Source organism: Pezoporus occidentalis, unplaced genomic scaffold, assembly GCF_034315485.1.
Source record: "Pezoporus occidentalis ecotype Australia unplaced genomic scaffold, CSIRO_AGI_Poc_V1 ctg77, whole genome shotgun sequence".
Lineage (NCBI taxonomy): Eukaryota > Metazoa > Chordata > Aves > Psittaciformes > Psittacidae > Pezoporus > Pezoporus occidentalis.
The window spans coordinates 2,556,833-2,575,197 of NW_026916126.1; the positions used below are offsets into that span (position 1 = coordinate 2,556,833).

The following is an 18,365-nucleotide window of genomic DNA, read 5'->3' on the forward strand; positions in this document are numbered from 1 at the left end:
ATCGGCACTGACCCGGGCTCCCTGTACGGCGCCGCCAGGAGCTTCCCGCCGCCGCTGGCGGCCATCAGCGCCCCACGGAGCGCCAGCGCCGGGCCGGGACTACGCCGCCGACCCCCGCCGCCACCGCAGCCGCCATCAGCCTCCATCCGTCAACACCGCCACGTGCGGGGCGCAGAATACCGGCGTCACTGCACGGGGCGATGACGTTTTAGGCTGTGCCGCGCCTGCGCGGTAGGGGAGACTGTGTGAGGGAGCGTCTGTCACGATTCCGGTAGCTGCTTCCGGGACTAGCGCCAAGATGGCGGCTCCTTCGCTGCTGGGCTGCGGGCGGGCGGTAAGCCGCAAGGTAACGGGTAGGGAGGGAGCCGGATGGGGTACAGGCAGAGGGGGATAGAGGGGCTGGGGTTGCTCAGTAGCGCAAGCCCCGCGGCGCACCCTCCTCTCCCATGGGCCCGGGGGGGGGCGGCGGGGAGGTGCACAAGCGTGGGGCAGAACCACAGCGCCACCTGCGAGCCCTTTGGCTGAGGTGACTGATGGCACTTCCATGCATAGCGCAGTGGGGATTGCGGGTGGGCACGGCTCCCTCCGGGGCTCCCTGTACCCTGGAAACCGCCTTTATCCCGTTTTCTTCATCTCCAGGTGTTGCGGCTGGAGGTCCGGGGGCTGCGAGGCCCGGTCCCCTCCACGGAGCTCTGCACCAAGCCGGCGGGCTCCGGGAAGCCGCCAAAGAGTAAGATGTTTGCTTCGCCCTTCAGCGGTGGTGGGGGGTACATAAAAGGCAACGGGTGTACGGCTGGTCGTAGGAGAGTTTCTAGTTAACAGCCTGAAGTTCAAGGCTCCCCTGGGTGTCATTAAATAGGCAAGAAGAACTGTCTTGGAACTGCTGGTACATAAGCCAAGGGAGTAAAAGGTCATCGCTGTGTAAACAAGGATTTCTTTTCAAACTTACTGCATAGTAAGAAAACTGAAAGTAAAGGTCTAGTGGAAATCGGGTCTGTGTGGGATAAGAATGCATCTGGTCATTGTTTAGAGCCAGCAACTCGGCGCCATGCAGCCATTTGCTCACCCCCCTTCCACCTTCCCCAGACAGGATGGGGAGAATTGAAAGAATGTAAACCCCATGGGTTGAGATAAGAACAGTCCAATAACTAAAGCATAATATGAAACTGCTACTACTAATAATGATAAAGGAAATAACAAGGGCAGAGAATATAAAACTTAAAGGAGAAAAGAATAAACAATAAACACAAGTGATGCCCAATACAATTGCTCACCACCTACCGGCCGATACCCAGCCCTACCTGAGCAGCGACCTTGGCCTTCCAGGTAACTCCCCCCAGTTTGTATACTGGGCGTGACATGCTGTGGTATGGGATACCCGTTTGCCTAGTTTGGTTCAGGTATCCCATCTTTGCTCCCTCTGGGCTTCTCATGCCCTGCCTCACTGGCAGACCATGAGACTAAAAAGTCCTTGACCAGGGTAAGCGCTGCTGAGCAACGACTAAAACATCGGTGTGTTATCAGCATTGTTCTCCGACTAAAGCCAAAACACAGCACTGCACCAGCTACTAAGAAGAAAATTAATTCTCTCTTAGCTGAAACCAGGACAGCTATATTTATATTCATAAGCCATGCTGTCAGCTTCATATTTATTTCCTGTTTACTTTCACCTTAATTCTTTAGCTGCTGTGATACTTGACCTGACTTAAGGAGAGTTATCATTACATTTGTCTTAATATAAAGCAGCTTTGCAAGTTGCCTGAAATTTGATGGAAATGTGTAGCAAGTTACTTTTAATGATGTGCAGAATCTGAAGTTTGAACTTCAGATGTTCACCCTTTTCTTCTGAAATGTTAGGATAATCAGGATCAAAAAGCATCCTGTTTTGCAGAAAAACACTTTGAAGATCCAAATACCTGCTCTAGGCAACAGAGTCAAGAAGCTGCAGAGAACTGTCACAGCCCTGTTGTGTTAAATTTAGTTACAATGCTTCTTGCCCCATAGGTTTGCAAGTGAGGCAGTACGTGGACCTGGGTTTGCATGCTGTAGTGCATTTGACATTCCCAAGTATTTGAACCCCTTCTGTCCCTGACCGAAGGCAAAACATGAATACAAATTTCGAAGAGGGATAATTTGTGCAAAATGTTGTTTGTAAATAGAGGCTCACTGTGAGTAGAAGTGAGTAAGATTCCATCCCAAATTAGAGATCCAGGTGCTTAAACAGCAAAGCTCCATGGGACAGTAGGAGTAATCAGACTCATTGATAGCTGTTGAAAAGATCACTGGTGGAGTAGTTGAATGCACATTTCTGGCTTCTAATATTAGCTTCTCAAATGTCAAGGCAAATAAAACCTTGGTTGTTTCATTAAGAAAGCCTACATTGATATAAGCTTGATTGAACAACAAATTGCTTTTTATTATATATTTTTTGCATTACGTTAAGTGTATTTGAGATGTACTTTAGCATCAGTTTCTAGATTCTTTGTCCTGCAGCTCTGATTTCAGAATGTGTCAGGAGGCCTCTTAGGCCACCTCTTTCAGCCAGCTGTTTCCCCTGCAAATGGCTAAGGTTAGTTAAGCTGTATAGGATGCAGCTGTCTTTTTCAAATTCTGGCTGGAACAGGGTGTGAAAATTTTCTTTGTTTTGATAAAATGGTCATGGTTACACACAAACTCAGGATCATATCTGTAATTTCTGCATGCCATCTTTCTTAGTGTGAACATGTTCTGATAATTATGCTGATGTTACAAGCATCAGTAAGAACACGTGGGCATAATATTCTTGTTACTAATTTGGGTGTATTGTTCTTTTGTCAAAGTGATGCAAAGACAGATCAGGTGGTACAAAGTTTGAAGTACCCCAATTAAAATGTCTGTACCAGTTGTGTTAGACTTCCTGATTAAAAGCTGAAACATATCTTTTTCACGTATCCAAATATTACTGTTTCAAGTATTTTTCCAGTAACAATTACTGTTAATGGTCAAGCTGAATGTTACCTGTCTTCTTTGTTTCTTAAGATACTGAACATTAATACTTCGGCAGCTTTTGCTCAGCTTTCACTTCTCTGTCATCCCTTCAGGCATTCTCATTTTAGTTTGACCTTCCTGTACACTTCTTTGAAGAACTCTTAAATCCTGAGTGATGTTTACTCACTCAGTAGTTTCTACAGGCTGCTGTTTGGTTGTGTCAGTCTGTGCAGGGAATCAGGCTTCTTTCAAAGGTGACTGTGCCATCTTCCTACTTCCCCCTGACTTCCATCCTCACCCTGCACCTCCCATCTGGCAGAGAGAAGTGTCTGAAATTGTTCAAAAGTATTACCTTTATAGTAAGCTGGCATCTTTTTAATTTGTGCTTATGTTAAGAACTCTGTGTTTCTTTATCAAATACTTTGCTTTTAGTTTCATTTGTCTCTTCTGTCATGTTTTCATTTGGGCATTGCTAAAGACTTGCTTTTATTCCAAACTGTCATGGTTTAAGCCCCAGCTGATTAACTCAGAACCACGTAGCCACTCTCTCACCCACCCCCTTCTTGCCCCCCCCCACTCCCAGAAGGATGGGGAAGGGAATCGAAAGAATGTAACTCCCACAGGTTGAGATAAGAACAGTTTAGTAACTAAGGTATAACACAAAACCACTGCTGCTACCACCAATAATAATAATGATAAGGGAAATAACAAGGGGAGACAATACAGCTGCTCACCACCTGCTGACTGATACCTAGCCCAACCTGAGCAGTGATCTGGGCCTTCCGGGTAAATCCCCCCAGTTTATATACTGGGCATGATGTGCTGTGGTATGGAATACCTCTTTGGCTAGTTTGGATCAGGTGTTCTGTCTCTGCTTCCTCTCAGCTTCCCCTCCTCCTTGGCAAAGCATGAGACTGAGAAAGTCCTTGGTCAAAGTAAACATTACTTAGCAACAACTAAATACATCAGTATTATCAGCCTTGTTCCCAGGCTGAGAGTCTGAAACACAGCACTGCACCAGCTACTGAGAAAGAGAAAAATGACTGCTATAGCTGAACCTAGGACACAAACTAATTGTATTACCTTCTTGGATCATATAAGGTATTACTGTGAAATACTTGTGAGGAGGAAAGCTGCATTTAGTTACGGTCCTGTAAAGTAGATCTGGGTTTAAATCTGCACAATAATCTGGAAATCTGTTGAATTACACTGCTGGCTGCAAGTGGTGCAATTCACAACAGTTTTATGGCTTTGCTATAGCAATTTCAGCAGTAGTGTATCTTCTCAATGTGCTCCCAGTCCTTTGTCCTCCCATTTTTTATAACCACAACAGTATTTACTGTTGATCAGCCTCCTGAGGATATCATTGGCATAAGCATCCAAGGGATACTTGGTACTCTGAAAGGGCCTGAAAGTTGCTGATTTCTCTTCAACTGTTGGTTCCTTATCTGGAGAACTCAGTTAAATGAAAGTATCCATGAGGGAGAAGAAATGAAGGCAGGCTAACATGAAGCGTTAGGAGGTCTTCCAAGACCTTTTTTACAAAGAGGTCTCAAAAAATAGTAGTGGCGATAGTGAAGACAGGAGGAGATATAAGGTCTTTTAGAAATGATTCAGTTGGTAGATCACATAGACACATGAAGAAGTAATACTTTAATATATGGCCTCACATCTCTCTTACTCTCTTTCTTGGGAGTCATTCCTCCCTACTGCTTTAAAGGTAACTATTGCGAGAGGCTGGCTATTGCTCTGTTTACTAAGTCTTGCTTCGCTGGCTTGTTCACAGACAAATATTATCTCTGTAGCAGACTCGGCTAAAGCTGAATAGCTCAGCTAACAAGCTGTCTTAACCTTCATCTGAGATAGGTAGGTGTCTTAAACCATTTTCAATGATGCAGAATAAAACACAGAAGAACAGCTCTTGCAAGGAGTCTGGCAAAGCAAGGAGAAAAGCACAGCAGCAAAAACTTAAGTGCTGACTAGAACTGTGGGGTTTTTAAACTTCAAGTGTCTTAAAACTTTCTGCTTTATAATGCCTGTATTTAGTATAATAACTTGAGTTTGCTTTTTGTACCAGATTATCTCAGAAAGTTAAAATTGTATGACTAAGATCACTAACATCGGTGTCGAATATAATGATGATAATCCTCTTTATGCCATTTCCTAGATCTAGTGGCACCACAGGGAAGCACCAAGCTGCTACCCATCAAGGCACCAATTGAATTTCCTAAAATGTTGTCTTCTAGCTCTCTCCTAGCATCTGCAGACAAAGGTGAGAGCATATCTAGTACTAACCTCGAGGAAGCTTCAAAACCTTCTGCTGAAGATACGAGGAAATTCATGTCAAGAAAAACTGTGGTTGAATTTCCTCAGCGAGTAGTTGTTTCTTCCCTTGAGGACGAAAACGTCACTAAACCTAGAACAGGAGGAGGATTGAGGAAGGAGATAGTTGAGGAAGAAACTTCATCCAGCTCAGATTCAGATTCTAGCTCAGATTCTGAGGAAGAAAATGATGGTGACGATTCAAAAGTTGCCATCAAAACCGAAGCTGAGTTTCCTAGACGAGATTCTGTCTTTTCTGAGAACAAAGCGGTAAAGGCATCGATGCTAGCAAAAGGTAACTTGTCGCAGAAATCCCACAAAGAATATGTGGGTAAGAAGCAGCCACAAAAACCAGAAACTGGTGTGTCTTCTATCAAGCAGGACACATTTTCTAAAACATCAATCAGCAATGAAACATCAAAATCCAAAGCAGGAGTCCCCAAAGTAAAATCAACTCCAAAAGAAGCAGATCAGCAGAAGCTGGTCTTAAAACCACGCCTGGTTGAAAGGCAAGACCTGACCAATGTCCCTCATAAATCTGACTATTTGGAGGACAAGTCCATTGGAACCCAAAAAGCAGCTATTCAGCTGAAAGCTTCATCAGTGACTCAGGAAGACATAAAGCAAAAACTGGTATCCAGAGGAGAAGAAGAAATGGTGAAGGAGGCACAAGAGTCAGAAGCAAAAGTAACTGCTCCCAAACTAGAAGAAGAGACTTCTGAAAGCACAATGTTGGTGATGGGCACTGCAGCAAAGGAGGAGACCATGCAGGAAGGAGGAGTTGAGGCTGGAGCAAGCAGCACAATAGAGGGTACAGCTTTAAATTGTTTGAACTGTATTGATTCATCTGGGCTAGGGTTTAACTTTTTTTTTTTTTTTTTTTAAGTGTTTCCAGATCTTCTCTGTTCATGATTCTCTGATCTTTATATTGAAGCTAACTGTGTAGCAGTGACTTTCTGGAAGATAAACTCTTGTTCACTGCTGATTGTTACAAGTACTTGGTAATACTCAGTTTCCAGTTATGCTGTGAAAGGAAGCGGTCTTCCATTTCACTGTATTTATAGTTTCATGAGGGAGTTACTTAGAAAATGTAGACAAGATTGTTTCCACTGTGAGCAAAATCATAGTTTTATATGACAAAACTTGTTTTCCCTCTTCTCTTTGCTCGGAAGGATTTGGTAGCTGCCTTTCTCCTGTGCCAAATTCAATGTCATCTGATTCTTGCTTAAATCCTCCCTTTTTTTTTTTTTTTTTTTTTTGTCCTTAAATCTTGGCAGTGTTTCAGGTAGTGCCAGAAGCAGGTATTGATTCTGAGATCAGTAGGTTGTAAACGAGTCATGTTGAAGTAGCACAATGTTGACATCGTAACCCAGTTTTTGTAGTGAGTTGGGGAGGAGTCAGCGATGTTTTTAGGAAAGAGCATTGTGTATCTTGCAATCATCCCCATAGCTATACTTTCCTATCTAACTTTCCCTTTTTATTTACTATCAATCCTGTTAACTTACCTACTGATCTTATTCTGTGTATTTCAACAGCAGATGCCCCTCTGTCCTGACCTGTGGTGCTTTACCATTCTTGCCTTTCAACTTAGGTAGCATACCATTCTTGAGACCCCTCTTGTGTTTGCTGGTTTGAATTAAAGAATTTGCCTACATGGAAGTAAAAGTGGCATAATTGTGAAGTTGCTTGGATATCATCCTTCGAGTGATACTCTTGCTGAAAAGGCTCTGAGGGCCCAGGTGGGCAGCAAGTTGAAGATGAACCAATGTGCCCTTGCAGCGAAGACCACCAGTGATAACCTGGGCTGCATTAGGAGGAGTGTTGTGAGCAGGCTGGGAGAGGTGATCCTTCCCTGGTGAGGTGCACCTGGAGTGCTGTGTTCAGTTCTGGGCTCCCCAGTATGAGAGATGTGGAGCTACTAGAGAGGGTCCAGCAAAGTGCCACCAAGAGGATGGAGGGACTGGAGTCTCTCTTCTGTGAGGAAAGGCTGAGAGAACAGGGACTGTTCAGTCTGGAGAAGAGACAGCTTGGGTGGGATATCAGGTAGTTACATAAATTTATGGAGAGTGCAAAGTTAAAGGTAAGACTCTCTTCAGTGGTGCATGGTGAAAGGACAGGAGGCAGTAGGTACAAGCTGAAACACAGGGTTTTGCCTGAACATCAAGAAGCACTTTACTGTGAGAGTTGCGGCGCCTCAGGTTGCCAAGAGAGGTGATGGAGCCTACATCCTTGAAGCTGTCTGGACATGGTTCTGGGCAGCCTGCTCTAGCTGACCCTGCTTGAGCATTTGGGGTTGGACCAGATGACCTCCAGAGGTGTCTTCTAACCTCACCATTCTGTGACTCTGTGAAATGTCTAACCAGGTTAAGTGACAAATAATGGGGTTTATGCATCTATTTCCAGGATGCAGGGCTGACTAAAAGACCTGCCTCCTGTTTTAAGTGGTTAGTCAGCTCATAATTTGATCTGGTTTATAAATTGGAAACTAAGCTTATCATCTTTCCTCACTGCAACTCAGATACTCAGCTGCTGATAAATGCAGCACTGTTTGCAAGTGGCATTTTCATTTACTTGCTCCTCCTAGCAGTCAGCAGCAGCAGCTTGTTTAAAAAAAAAAAATGTATTGGAGAAAGGTTATTTGTATTTTCTCTCTCTGGATGCTTTTCCCCTTGGTTCATCCACAGTGGAATGCTAGATGCTCAAGCATTATTTCCACATTGAAGCTAATACAGAGGCCCCAATTTAGTTCAGTTAACTTCAAATATGAGAGGGAGGACTCAGTCTTGAAATACGCTAATGATTCAAGGTGAAGATTATAAAACATTAAAGATCTATGAAACAGCCTCCTCTGCTCTGTAAATACTGTAAATCCAGATTAAGGTTAAGACCATGTGACAGACTTCTCCTGCAGATCTGTACCTATGGGGCAATAGTCAGACACATAATCATAATTCCACCAACAAAACCCTTTTGGGTAGGACATGCCTTTGCTGAGAGCAGCACTTATGCTGTTGAGTTCCTCTGTGGAGGTGATAAGGCTGTGACAGCAGGAAAGTTTCTGCTGGGTATGTGCTAGAGGAGAGGTGGGGGTTAGTACAGACAAATTCACATCCCTTTCCTGCTGGTGTAATGTCTTTGGGTGCCAGAACATAGCCGAGTCAAACCCAGCTATGTTTAACACACCCCTAGTATCTGCTGGCATATCTTGCTCTCTCTTCCTTTTGAAGCCTTCCTTCAGAATAGCTACTGTGTTTCCATGTTTAATGTTCACAGTTAATGATGCCTTCTGTAATCAGTACTTCTGTCTTGTTCTGTGTTCTTCTGTTCATCTGCAAGCTCTGCAGCAGGCACAGTGAAAATGCAAAAGCAATTTTTCGCATTACAAACCTGGATGTTAATGTGATGCCATCGCGCTGTAGAGCAGGCATCTAAACAGTCAGCAGAAACTGCTGACTTCAACTGCTAAGTAGTGAAATAGTGGCATGGTAAGTCAGAAATACACTTTGATTCATTTTGGAAGAACATCCTGTGAAATGCATGCTCTTTAAGAGAGAAAGCATAGATGAAATTTTAAGTATGGGGAGGATGAACTCTGGCATAAATTTTTCTTTCAAGAAGCCAAGTACGGTGTCTTTGGGCAGGAAAAATGAGACTCCATCTGCTTTTCTTCCTGAGCATCTGTCTCTTAATTTGGAACAACTGTCTTTTGCAGGTTGAATGTACACTTGCCTTCGTTTGTCTGTTCTGTGGGCTGTTTGTATCAAAGACCGCATCATGTGGCTTTTAGCCCCTTAGCGTTGTCTCCTATGAGCTGTCTCAGTAGGAGCTGAGCAATAGGCACAGGGATATTTCCTTTCATAGGCTGTGTGTGGTGTTCTGCTGAAATCATGCCTTACTATGGTATGTTTATTAGCGAGTCTTGCTGAGTGTCACAGATACATGCTCTTAAACTGATAGCATTACATCACAATGGTTATGTCAGAATTAAAGGGAAATTCTTGTGTTCAGTTGCTTGAGTTCTTGTATTTTTATTGTAGATTGTACTACAAAAGACGCTTAATATGATCTACCCTAAACCACTACATACAAATTTATATGATGAGACTTTTCACTAGATAATGCTTATGTCTTTCCTATTGTTAAGACTCTGGGTATATGAGAATGAATTAATAGTGGGAGTAAAGTTTTATTTCTTGCAATTTCCTTGGTTGTAAAACCAGCCTGTAACAGGAACCTTTTATGTAAATGTACTGCCTAAATTTGCATAATATTCTAAAGCGGTAAGAATTAATGTTGGCTTTAACATGAAATAAGGACTTCTGAATAACTTTATTGGGTTATTCATTTAGGTAGAAGAGCTACTACAAAGTTTAGAAGATTATATTTAGAAGAAAGGAAATTTACATCAAAGGCTCTTGATGTATTACTGCTCAGTATAACTACATTTGAAATTTAACTGTGGAGAGCTCAATAATTCCATCGTTTCTCCCTGTAGAAAAAATTCAGTCTGTAAAGTAGTTCTAATAGCTGAATAGCTGTGTCTGGTGGTCTAACGTGATGATAGATCATCTGTACTGCTACTTTGCTTCTCCTGGCTTGCTAAGAATGTCACCTACCGTTCTGGCTGGAGGGAAAACCAAGGCAACTATGAAAAAGCCAGGAAATGCAGACATCTGTCTTCAAGATATAAATGTTCTGCCCTGTCCACCCCCAGCATTAGATGGTATTTGGTATTTTAAAACCTGTGCTGGTTTAGATGACTTGTACTGATTCCTATTCCCCTGCTGCATATTAATGTGCTGCTTTAGGACCAGACAAGGTACCAGTAGGGTGTAGTGTACTTATCCTTTTGTTACAGTTGCTCACTGTTGGGGAAGGGGGAAAGGGTTAATAATACTGACTGGATAAGGGATCTGACAGTAATTATTGCCCTCTGCTGTGGTGTCCTTCTAGTCACCAGTTACTGTTTTGTTTTCACAGAGGCCACAGCAGTTGGTGAGCCTGCTCCAGAAGAGTTCGATAATTCTACCTACAAGAACCTTCAGCATCACGAATACAACATTTATACTTTTTTTGATTCTATTGAGGTTCTCTCCAAATTCAGGCAACCTCAGCCATCTTCTGGAAGACCTTCACCAAGGCACTGAGAGAACAACATTTAAAACAAATGCCTAGGCAGAATGATAAATTGTTCTATTTAGCATTGTTGCTTCATCTGTATTATAAATCAGATAATGAATAATAAATGAATGCAGAATAACTTGTGCTTTTGAATATATCTTCTTGGTTCTCACAGTCCCTTTCTTCTTGCGTTTTATGAATGAGCTGTCAATAAATCATCACTGGATAAAAACAGCTTTGCTACCTCTCAGTACGTATTATTTGGTGATAGTGTAAAAGGCCTGACATTTCAGTGTCCCCAAGTGTTTGAAGCTGACCATTCTTTCAGTACAATGCCAAAGAACTTAATGGCCCTTGTGCATGTGCCTGTTCAGTATGTGCCATGGTTTTAATAAGTGTTGTTATCACTATAACACAGGCAGCTGTTCTCCTTGCACACAAATGTATTACCAGCTCTGAAGAGGTTATGTTTACTCTGGATTTGAATTTAAATCATTGGCTAGAAACAGTGTAAGGAGTACTGTCTCCAGTGGCAAGAGTGTATGTTTTGTGTTAGTGGAGGAATGTAACTTTCTGTAATGTTATTGAAACATCTCAAATGCTCTGCTGTTGTAAAGGGAGAGCATGCAACTTTATTTAATCTTCTGTTGGGGGTTCTAGCATCCAGGTTCTGCAGTAATTGAAATAACTTAAAATGTAGGAGAATCTCAATGAGCAATTCCTAATGAACTGTACTACATTGATTAAACTCTGAGAAATAATGACTTTTTAGGGTAGAATCACTTGAATGTTATTTTTAAATGTGACAAAAATAGCATTAGGTTAAAATCAGCTCCTGGTACTAATTGTTCAGTGGAACTATGTTTCAGTTCCCAGTGGTGGTTTTTTTCCCCACAATAAAAGTTAAGATTGCTGTCCAGCTTCACTCTTGCTCTGCAGAAAATGTGAGAAATGAGGCACTTCTCAATATGTGTTATCAGCAGTTACAGTTGGTCTCACTAAATTTTGTATTCCCATCCTATTAGTAACAGTCTTCTGCCCTCTGGGAAAACTGCCTTGATGACCTCCAGCTGTTGAGGGTTTAGTTCCATTTTGGCTTCTTGTTCATTTTGGGGGTTTTTGGAGTTAATTGGTCTTTGAGCAGTTGTACTTGCAATAGCTCCAGTGTTTTCCATCACCTGTCTGTATTCTTTCAAGCAACAGAATACACAAGATCAAAGGGAAAACTTATTCAGCCTTAGGAGTCTATCTGGATATTGGATGCAAATCCCTGGGTGCAATTAGTAGAACAGATATTTTATACTCTAACTTGGCAAAAATGTGGTAAGAAGGATCAAGAGGCCTACATCAACCTGCTGTGTAGGATTTTAAGTCAGAAACCCCTGGCAAGCAATTTTATTGTCCTGTAAAAACTAAAAAGCATATTACTGACTCAAACTATGAAATTTAAAAATCGGCAAATGTATAAATCCATGTGCTTAGCAATAAAGAACAGAAAGTCACTGTGAGACAGCAGTGGTACCACGTACACTGTACTTATAAAAGGGAAAGAAAATTGCTGTTAATATTAAACACATGAAAGAGTAAGGAAAAGGGTCTTCCTTTATTAAGGGCCCACCGGAGGCCCCAGTAAAGCTGCTGTGTTTTGTTATTAACTGGGACTCTGTGTAGTAACCTGAACCCTGTAGCTTAGATCTGTGTTGGTGCTGAACCATGTTCCTATTTGTTTTCTGATTACAGAAGGAGGCTGCAAATTGTCAGAATCTAAACAGTGAAAGTTAAATACAGTCCATTAATATGCTTATGTGTTTACTAAATCTGCCCACAGTAGCTGTGGCTGTGAGTTGTTTTGAGTCAGATTTACTCACCTAGCACCCTTTTTATTTCTAAGAAGGGTTGGTGTTATAAACACTGATTTGCTTAGCTAAGCAAGAGTGGGTTGAAACAAGAGTGTGTCTTGCTTTTACTCAACTCCTACACTTTTCTTAGCTAAGTTTCCAGCTAAGGAGATGCTAATCTGTATTCAGGCTAGGCATTTTGCTACCCTTTTTTCACCATTACAGCAAAAATTAATGGTGAATGCTCTTCCCATCTGTGTAATCCTGCCTCAATGTCTTCTGGTGTTCTTTTCTACACCTCTAAAATCAAGCTGGAAATCAAATAACTTCATGACTCTTGTACATACAGTGCATATCTTCTATTTGTTCTGTTCAGTGAACCAGTCTGCTCTGGGAAGGGCAGATAATGTGAGGAAGGGCACCAAGACTTTTTCCCACTGTTGCGTTTTCTTGGACTTCAATGAAAAAGGCTTCTTTCTTAATTTGCACTTGGCTATTATCAGATGTTGTTGTGTTTGAGTCACATGCTAATATTTAAGTTTCAAGCAGGATGTGATACAAGGTGCTCAAATTCTGTAACGTTAGTAACTTTGTCTTGCAGCAGTAGGCCCTTGTCCCATACAGTCAGGGACCACCTTGTTTTAAAGAATGTATAATCCAGGATATTCACATAATTCCTGGAAAACCTTGAATATGAAAGAAATTAAGTCTCAGCTTAGTTTCTGTGAAAACCAGAACCAGCATAAAATTCAGAAGTGGGGTTTTCAATGTAAATAGTGTAAATAGTGTGTTACTGGGAGAGTAGATAAGAATCTGGAAAGTGGAATTAGTAACGTCTCATTAAAAAATACGAAGCAACTACTTTTCTTGTCTTAGGGAGTGGTTTTCAAATTTTAGGTCCTTTGATTTATTTTGTTTCTAGTGTAGCCAATTTCTTATGAAATCACTTTTCATAGCTTATTTCCACATAGATCTTTCAAAAGTAATTTAGGAGCCCAGAAGGTTCTGGACAGCAGTTGAAAACCCACTAATCCAGGTTGCAGAAGGACAAATGGAAGCAAAGTTTGGTGGTCACTTGAGTCATTACAAGGTCAAAATGTGTTTTGGTCCTCTCCTTGGTGCTTCCTTTCATGCATCCAGTCATGATAAGCACTGCAATCTATAAGGCTACCTTCAAATTAATTTTAAATCTGGGAAAATAAGACTTTTAACTGGGGGCACTTACATACCTTGCACAGTATGTTCTCAATTTTCAACAATAAAAACACGTTCAGGGCATCTCTGGTTTCCTGGTTGCTATATGCACGTAAGATATAAATGAACATAAGCTATAAAAACCTCCCCTTAGCCTTTTCTCCCACCATAATAGATGCCATCATCTAAGCTACTTGTACAATTATGTTGAGCCTGCTACTAACATGTAACGAAAAAAGTGGTAAGCAGTTTTAAGGCTATCTCCATATGACAGACAGCTCTTCCTTCAGCTACTCATGTTAATGAGAACGTGAGCTGAGAACAGTCATCAGACTGCCCAAGATCTGTCTAAGAGGAGGGCTTCTCAGCTTTATGCCGATCAGAATCCTAGTGCTCATAAAGTGCTTTGGTGAGATCTTGTGATCTTGCAGAACTTGGGAGGAAGGGTAGTAAAAGCTAGTAGGAGCAGCCACTGTCTGTTCCAAACAGTTTGAATTCCTGATGGGTCCAGCCAATGACTTGTGCAGTGTGAGTGAGTAGAAAACATGCTTACAGTATCCTGTAGCATTATAACATTAGAATCATGCCAACTGAGTTTGGAAGGGAAGTCTTGAGATGATCAGTCCTCTGCTCTGTAGCACATGCAGTTAGATTGCGTTGTCCTGGACCTTGTCCAGTTGAGTTTTGATATCTTCAAGAATGGAGATCCTACAATCTCTCTGGTGACTTCTCAAGCACTTGAGCACCTTCATGATTTAAAAAAGAAACAGACAAAAAAAAACAGCAAGCAAAACCTTTCTCTGTTATCTAATCAGAATTTTTGGTTTTCTGACACTGATCTTACCATGCACCTCTGGCAAGCCTGGCTTTGTCTTCTCTATACTCTCCAAAGAGGTAGTTGAAGGTAGCAGTAAGGTCCCCTTTATTCTCTTCTTCAGACCAGATAACCTCTGTTCCTTCATGCTCATCTTGTGCAACATACTCCAGGCCCATTTTCATCTTTGTGTGTCACAGTGCACCCTTGGTTCATCCTACTGTGCTCTGTAGCAACACAGGTTGCTGAAGTGCCTCCGAGTGTCTTCCTCATGTAGCTTATACTTTAAGGTATAACATGCTAGAAAAGCACTTATGTTCATTTTACTGTGGAATCTTCCATAGTCTTTGGGATGGGACTTGGAAGATTCCTGTTCCTCAAGATGCTATGCAGCAACAGTAGTGTGGGGCAGGTTCAGGTCCCCACCGTCCTGCTGTAAAAACAAACAGAAAAATCTAGGAATTGTTCTTGACCAAAGTATTTGCTATCTGCTGTGATCTACAGCCCTCCTATGCTATTCTATATTGTATGCTGTTGTTTGCATACAGAGTTAGACAAAAGGAGCTAACACAATAAGGGTAATACAGGCACTTCACTACAGGTCCTTCAAACATTTGAGTGATTAACTTTGCAACCATGGTGTTCTTGTATTGTGGCTTGCTTTATTTATTTGTTCTGATTCTATCCCTTTACAGAAACTCCTCTAAACTCTGGATAATTTTAAGTGAACTGTTAGGACTCTGAACAAAATAACCTATCAAGTTTCCAGATCATCCTTCTCCTCTGATGTGGTATTTCATGGAATTATAAACACCCATTTTTATTTTCCATGATTCCATGGTTTCAGTACTCACATATTATTCTTAGTGTTCATCTCAGGATGATACCACTCCCAATACAATCTGCACATATTTATGAGCTCCCTTTTTGGTTTATTTTTTGGCCTAATCACATTCAGTTGCAGTCAGAAATTCATACCCACCTCGGAAAGTCTTAGGATACATTTCCTAAACTCCCCTGCAGTACCCCTAACACTGAGCTATATTCCATTGTTTGAGGACTGGGATAAACATGATGGGAGCTGGAAAGAAACTCAGAATATAGAAACCAGACAGAAAATGTAGGAACTGAGAGCAAGGATGGTCCTTATGACTCAGGTATTGGACTGGCTCTGGATCATTTGTGAGACCCCTGGCTGCCTGTGTAACCGTTGGCAAGTCACATAATTTCTCAGGTTCTCATCCAAACTTTCTACATGAGGAGTTACAGGTCCCACTGACTTTGTACATCGCATCTATTTAGTGAGCAATTCCAAACAAAAACTAGTAAAAAATGGGAGAGATTTTTTTCCTTACATCTCCTATTTCAAGTGTGCACATTGTTTAGAAACTCTGAGCTAGCTGAGGTTCTCCCGTGGGATGCAACGCTTATTAACAGCATGACAAAAATACACTTCAGATAGTCTGCACAGAAATGCCAGCAATTCTGAAATTGCATTCAGGCAACGGCGAGGCCATTTAGATACAAAAAAAAGCTTTACAACTGTTCCAAATACTTACTAGGGAAGACTGTTAACAGACGGGAAAAAATGGGGAAGTGTCCAAAACCAGCAATCCACCCTGGTGAGAGATCCAGCTGCTGGGAAGTGGAATGGTGCTGGAATTCATACCAGGTTGTTGTCTCTGGACACCAGTCAATGGACTCCATCTTTTATATCACCCTCCCATTAGCCATAAGGATTTGGTGTTTTTCAATTTCTTCTCTCTTGGCAGCTGGATATGGAGAAGGAGCTTTTTCTTTCAAGTCCTTGCTGAAGAACTGCTTCAAAGCTGTTGTCCAGGAGGGGAACACCACTATACCCCACTCCTTCCTCCTGAAAGTTGCTGTTACGGCAGAGAAAAACTGACTGGTCTACCCTTCTTCCAGCTGCTTAGCTCCTGCTGAATGGTTTCTTACTGTTGGGCCCTGAGCTGCTTATCTCCATAGTCTTCCTTCTGCTGAGTAACTTCAGGATTTACCTCTAGAATCAGTGACCACTTTCTTCTGCACAAAATTGGGAAAATGTTTGAAAATCTCAAGAAAGACACCCCATTCCCCCCTTCCACCCTGCAAATTTGAGATGACGATAAAAAAAGAGAACTAAAGAAAGAAATAATTGGGAGTTCTTTTCCTTGATGTTGGTTGTGCTTTTATGATTGTGTGTTTTGAGATTTTCCACATAGCCTCGAGGAATGGGGGAGCTATTTTTTTGGATGTTAAGATTTCAGGTAACAACTACAAGATTCCAGCTGCTCAGGCCTCAGGCTTCATGATATACTCACCGATTTATGTGTGCTAATGTTAAGAGATTTGGCAGAACTTCAAGCAAGCGAGTGAAAACAACGTGTTTATTCTAAGCTTTGCTCTTGCCCTTTGACTTGATAGCGGCTGTGCAACTGGCCTGCCTGCTCAGCCTTGCTCTGCCGGAGCATGGGAAAAGTAGGAGCAGCAGCAAAGAGACAGCTGGCTGGCTGCTGCCTTAGAAAGACATCACTGCATCACGTCACGCTTGGTAAGTTAACTCTGCAATCAGAAGGGCTGGGATTTTCCCTTTTTATTTAAGGGGGGAGGTAGGTGCTCCACAAATTGACTGCGGGGATTTGGCTGTGCTGAGTAAAGAATTCCGTTTGTCAGTGGCAAGGTGGTTTTCAGCCCTGAAGTGTAATGCTTTATGCTTTTCTGACCCTTAAAAATAAAGAGCTTTGCTGGACGCCTTTTGAATCCCCTTCAAATGAACTGTTTGTAACCTTATTAGGATTTTCTTCTTCATTTCTAATATGTGGATTGTTTGAATGGAAGTATTAAAGCCAGCACAAGCAATAAAGATGTATTGCCAGTAAAATAAAGCTTGGCCTCTCACCACACAGAGGAAGCAGATCAAGTCAAGAAAACATTTCCTAAAAGTCACTTTCCTAACTGTAGGACTATTCCAATAGCTGCTTCTTAAAACTTACACTATTTTGCAATTTACTAATCCACACATTTAACTGAGTGTGGAAGTGCTAGTTAATTGACATTCTGGTTCCAAAGAAATACTGATATTCTGACGGGCTCTAAACCAATGCATGAATTTACAGAGTGGGAAGCAATCGAGATATATTTCTGAGAATCCAAGAAAAGTTTGTAAATGATATATAATGAACGAACATGAAACAGTATTTACGTGCATATGGGCTGCTAGTAAAATCCTGGCTTTGGGTGAATCTCACAGGAAAATTATGATTGATTTCTGTCATGCCAGACTTTCGCCTTGTCTCTTTAAAACTCTTATGGTGAAACTCATAGGGAGGTATGTCTTGCCCAGTTCACATTTACTGTTGTAAAAGTATACATATGTAGAAGACTCACTGGTAGAGAATCACATATGGGACTCTAGCCTTGAAGTCACTAAGCCGGTGAGTGTATTTTACACCTATTTATGTTGAGCGGGCTCAGCAGCTTGCACGAGGAATGTAATGTCCTGAAGGGCTGACTTTGTAATTTGCGGCTGTGTATATATTTCCTTCATGAAACCACATTTATGTTTCTTTATTATCATTATTATTTTAAAGGGTTTTTTAACTACTCACAGCTTCCATTTCTTTTTCTATAAGCCCTGCTACCCCATCTTCAGCATTCTGACTTTTTAGATTTCAGATCTTGGGTATGATGTTGAGGATCAGGTTACCAGCTGGGGACATCTGGATGGGTTTAAGATCTGTGCATATCATAATGAAATCTCTTAGCTATATATTTTGAGTCCATGTTTTCATTCTTCCCCTGTGTTTCCCATTGTTTTGTATCCTCTCTATTTGCATGAGTGTACGCAGTCTCATGCAATTATATAAAAATGGTTTCCTTATGCATGGTATGAATTTTTATAGCTTTACATTCACTTTCTTTCTTTCTTTCCATCATCCCACTTCATGTTTAAATAGGTAGAATAAGTTAGGTAATATGTACACAGGGACTGCTCCACCATGGACTGGAGCTTTAAGTATCTCTGTTAACACATGCTATAGCCAAAGAAGTTTACGGCATGAAGAGGGAAAAGGTTATTGTTAGTGTAACTGAATAAGTATTAGGGTTAA

The 18,365-nt window shown here is 41.6% G+C and overlaps 2 protein-coding genes and 1 long non-coding RNA gene across 5 annotated transcripts in view; 1 reads left to right on the plus strand and 2 right to left on the minus strand.

Moving 5' to 3' along the window:
- The window catches only part of WDR4 (WD repeat domain 4), a 19,940-nt gene extending 19,748 nt beyond the window's left edge, over nt 1-192 (minus strand). The window contains exon 1 of the mRNA XM_062602509.1: nt 13-192. Coding sequence (XP_062458493.1) covers nt 13-146 — 134 coding nt within the window. The 5' untranslated portion in view covers nt 147-192. The remainder of the gene's footprint in view (nt 1-12) is intronic.
- NDUFV3 (NADH:ubiquinone oxidoreductase subunit V3) lies at nt 178-10,549 on the plus strand. Of its 3 annotated transcripts, none has more exons than XM_062602507.1 (4): nt 178-334; nt 640-730; nt 5,135-6,100; nt 10,270-10,549. In XM_062602507.1, exons 1-4 carry the CDS (start codon nt 299-301, stop codon nt 10,434-10,436), a joined length of 1,260 nt encoding a protein of 419 aa, XP_062458491.1. In that variant the 5' UTR covers nt 178-298; the 3' UTR covers nt 10,437-10,549. The 3 variants fall into 3 exon arrangements, with proteins under 3 accessions (XP_062458491.1, XP_062458490.1, XP_062458492.1); XM_062602506.1 differs by having other exon boundaries at nt 191-346; XM_062602508.1 differs by lacking the exon at nt 5,135-6,100 and having other exon boundaries at nt 194-346.
- Nucleotides 10,550-12,719: 2,170 nt separating this feature from the next.
- Nucleotides 12,720-18,003, minus strand: LOC134155384 (uncharacterized). The gene is made up of 2 exons (XR_009961532.1): nt 17,865-18,003; nt 12,720-14,689 (listed from the first exon to the last, which is right to left on the minus strand). It is a non-coding gene; the product is annotated as an uncharacterized LOC134155384 (long non-coding RNA).
- Between the last annotated feature and the right edge of the window lie 362 nt (nt 18,004-18,365).

What these genes read in the sequence shown, in the direction of transcription:
- NDUFV3 (XM_062602506.1), top strand. Translation starts at nt 299, where the DNA reads ATGGCGGCTCCTTCGCTGCTGGGCTGCGGGCGGGCGGTAAGCCGCAAG. An exon ending in GGCGGGCGGTAAGCCGCAAG is followed by an intron (nt 347 to 639) that starts GTAACGGGTAGG and finishes CTTCATCTCCAG; the next exon opens with GTGTTGCGGCTGGAGGTCCG. An exon ending in AGCAAGCAGCACAATAGAGG is followed by an intron (nt 6,101 to 10,269) that starts GTACAGCTTTAA and finishes TTGTTTTCACAG; the next exon opens with AGGCCACAGCAGTTGGTGAG.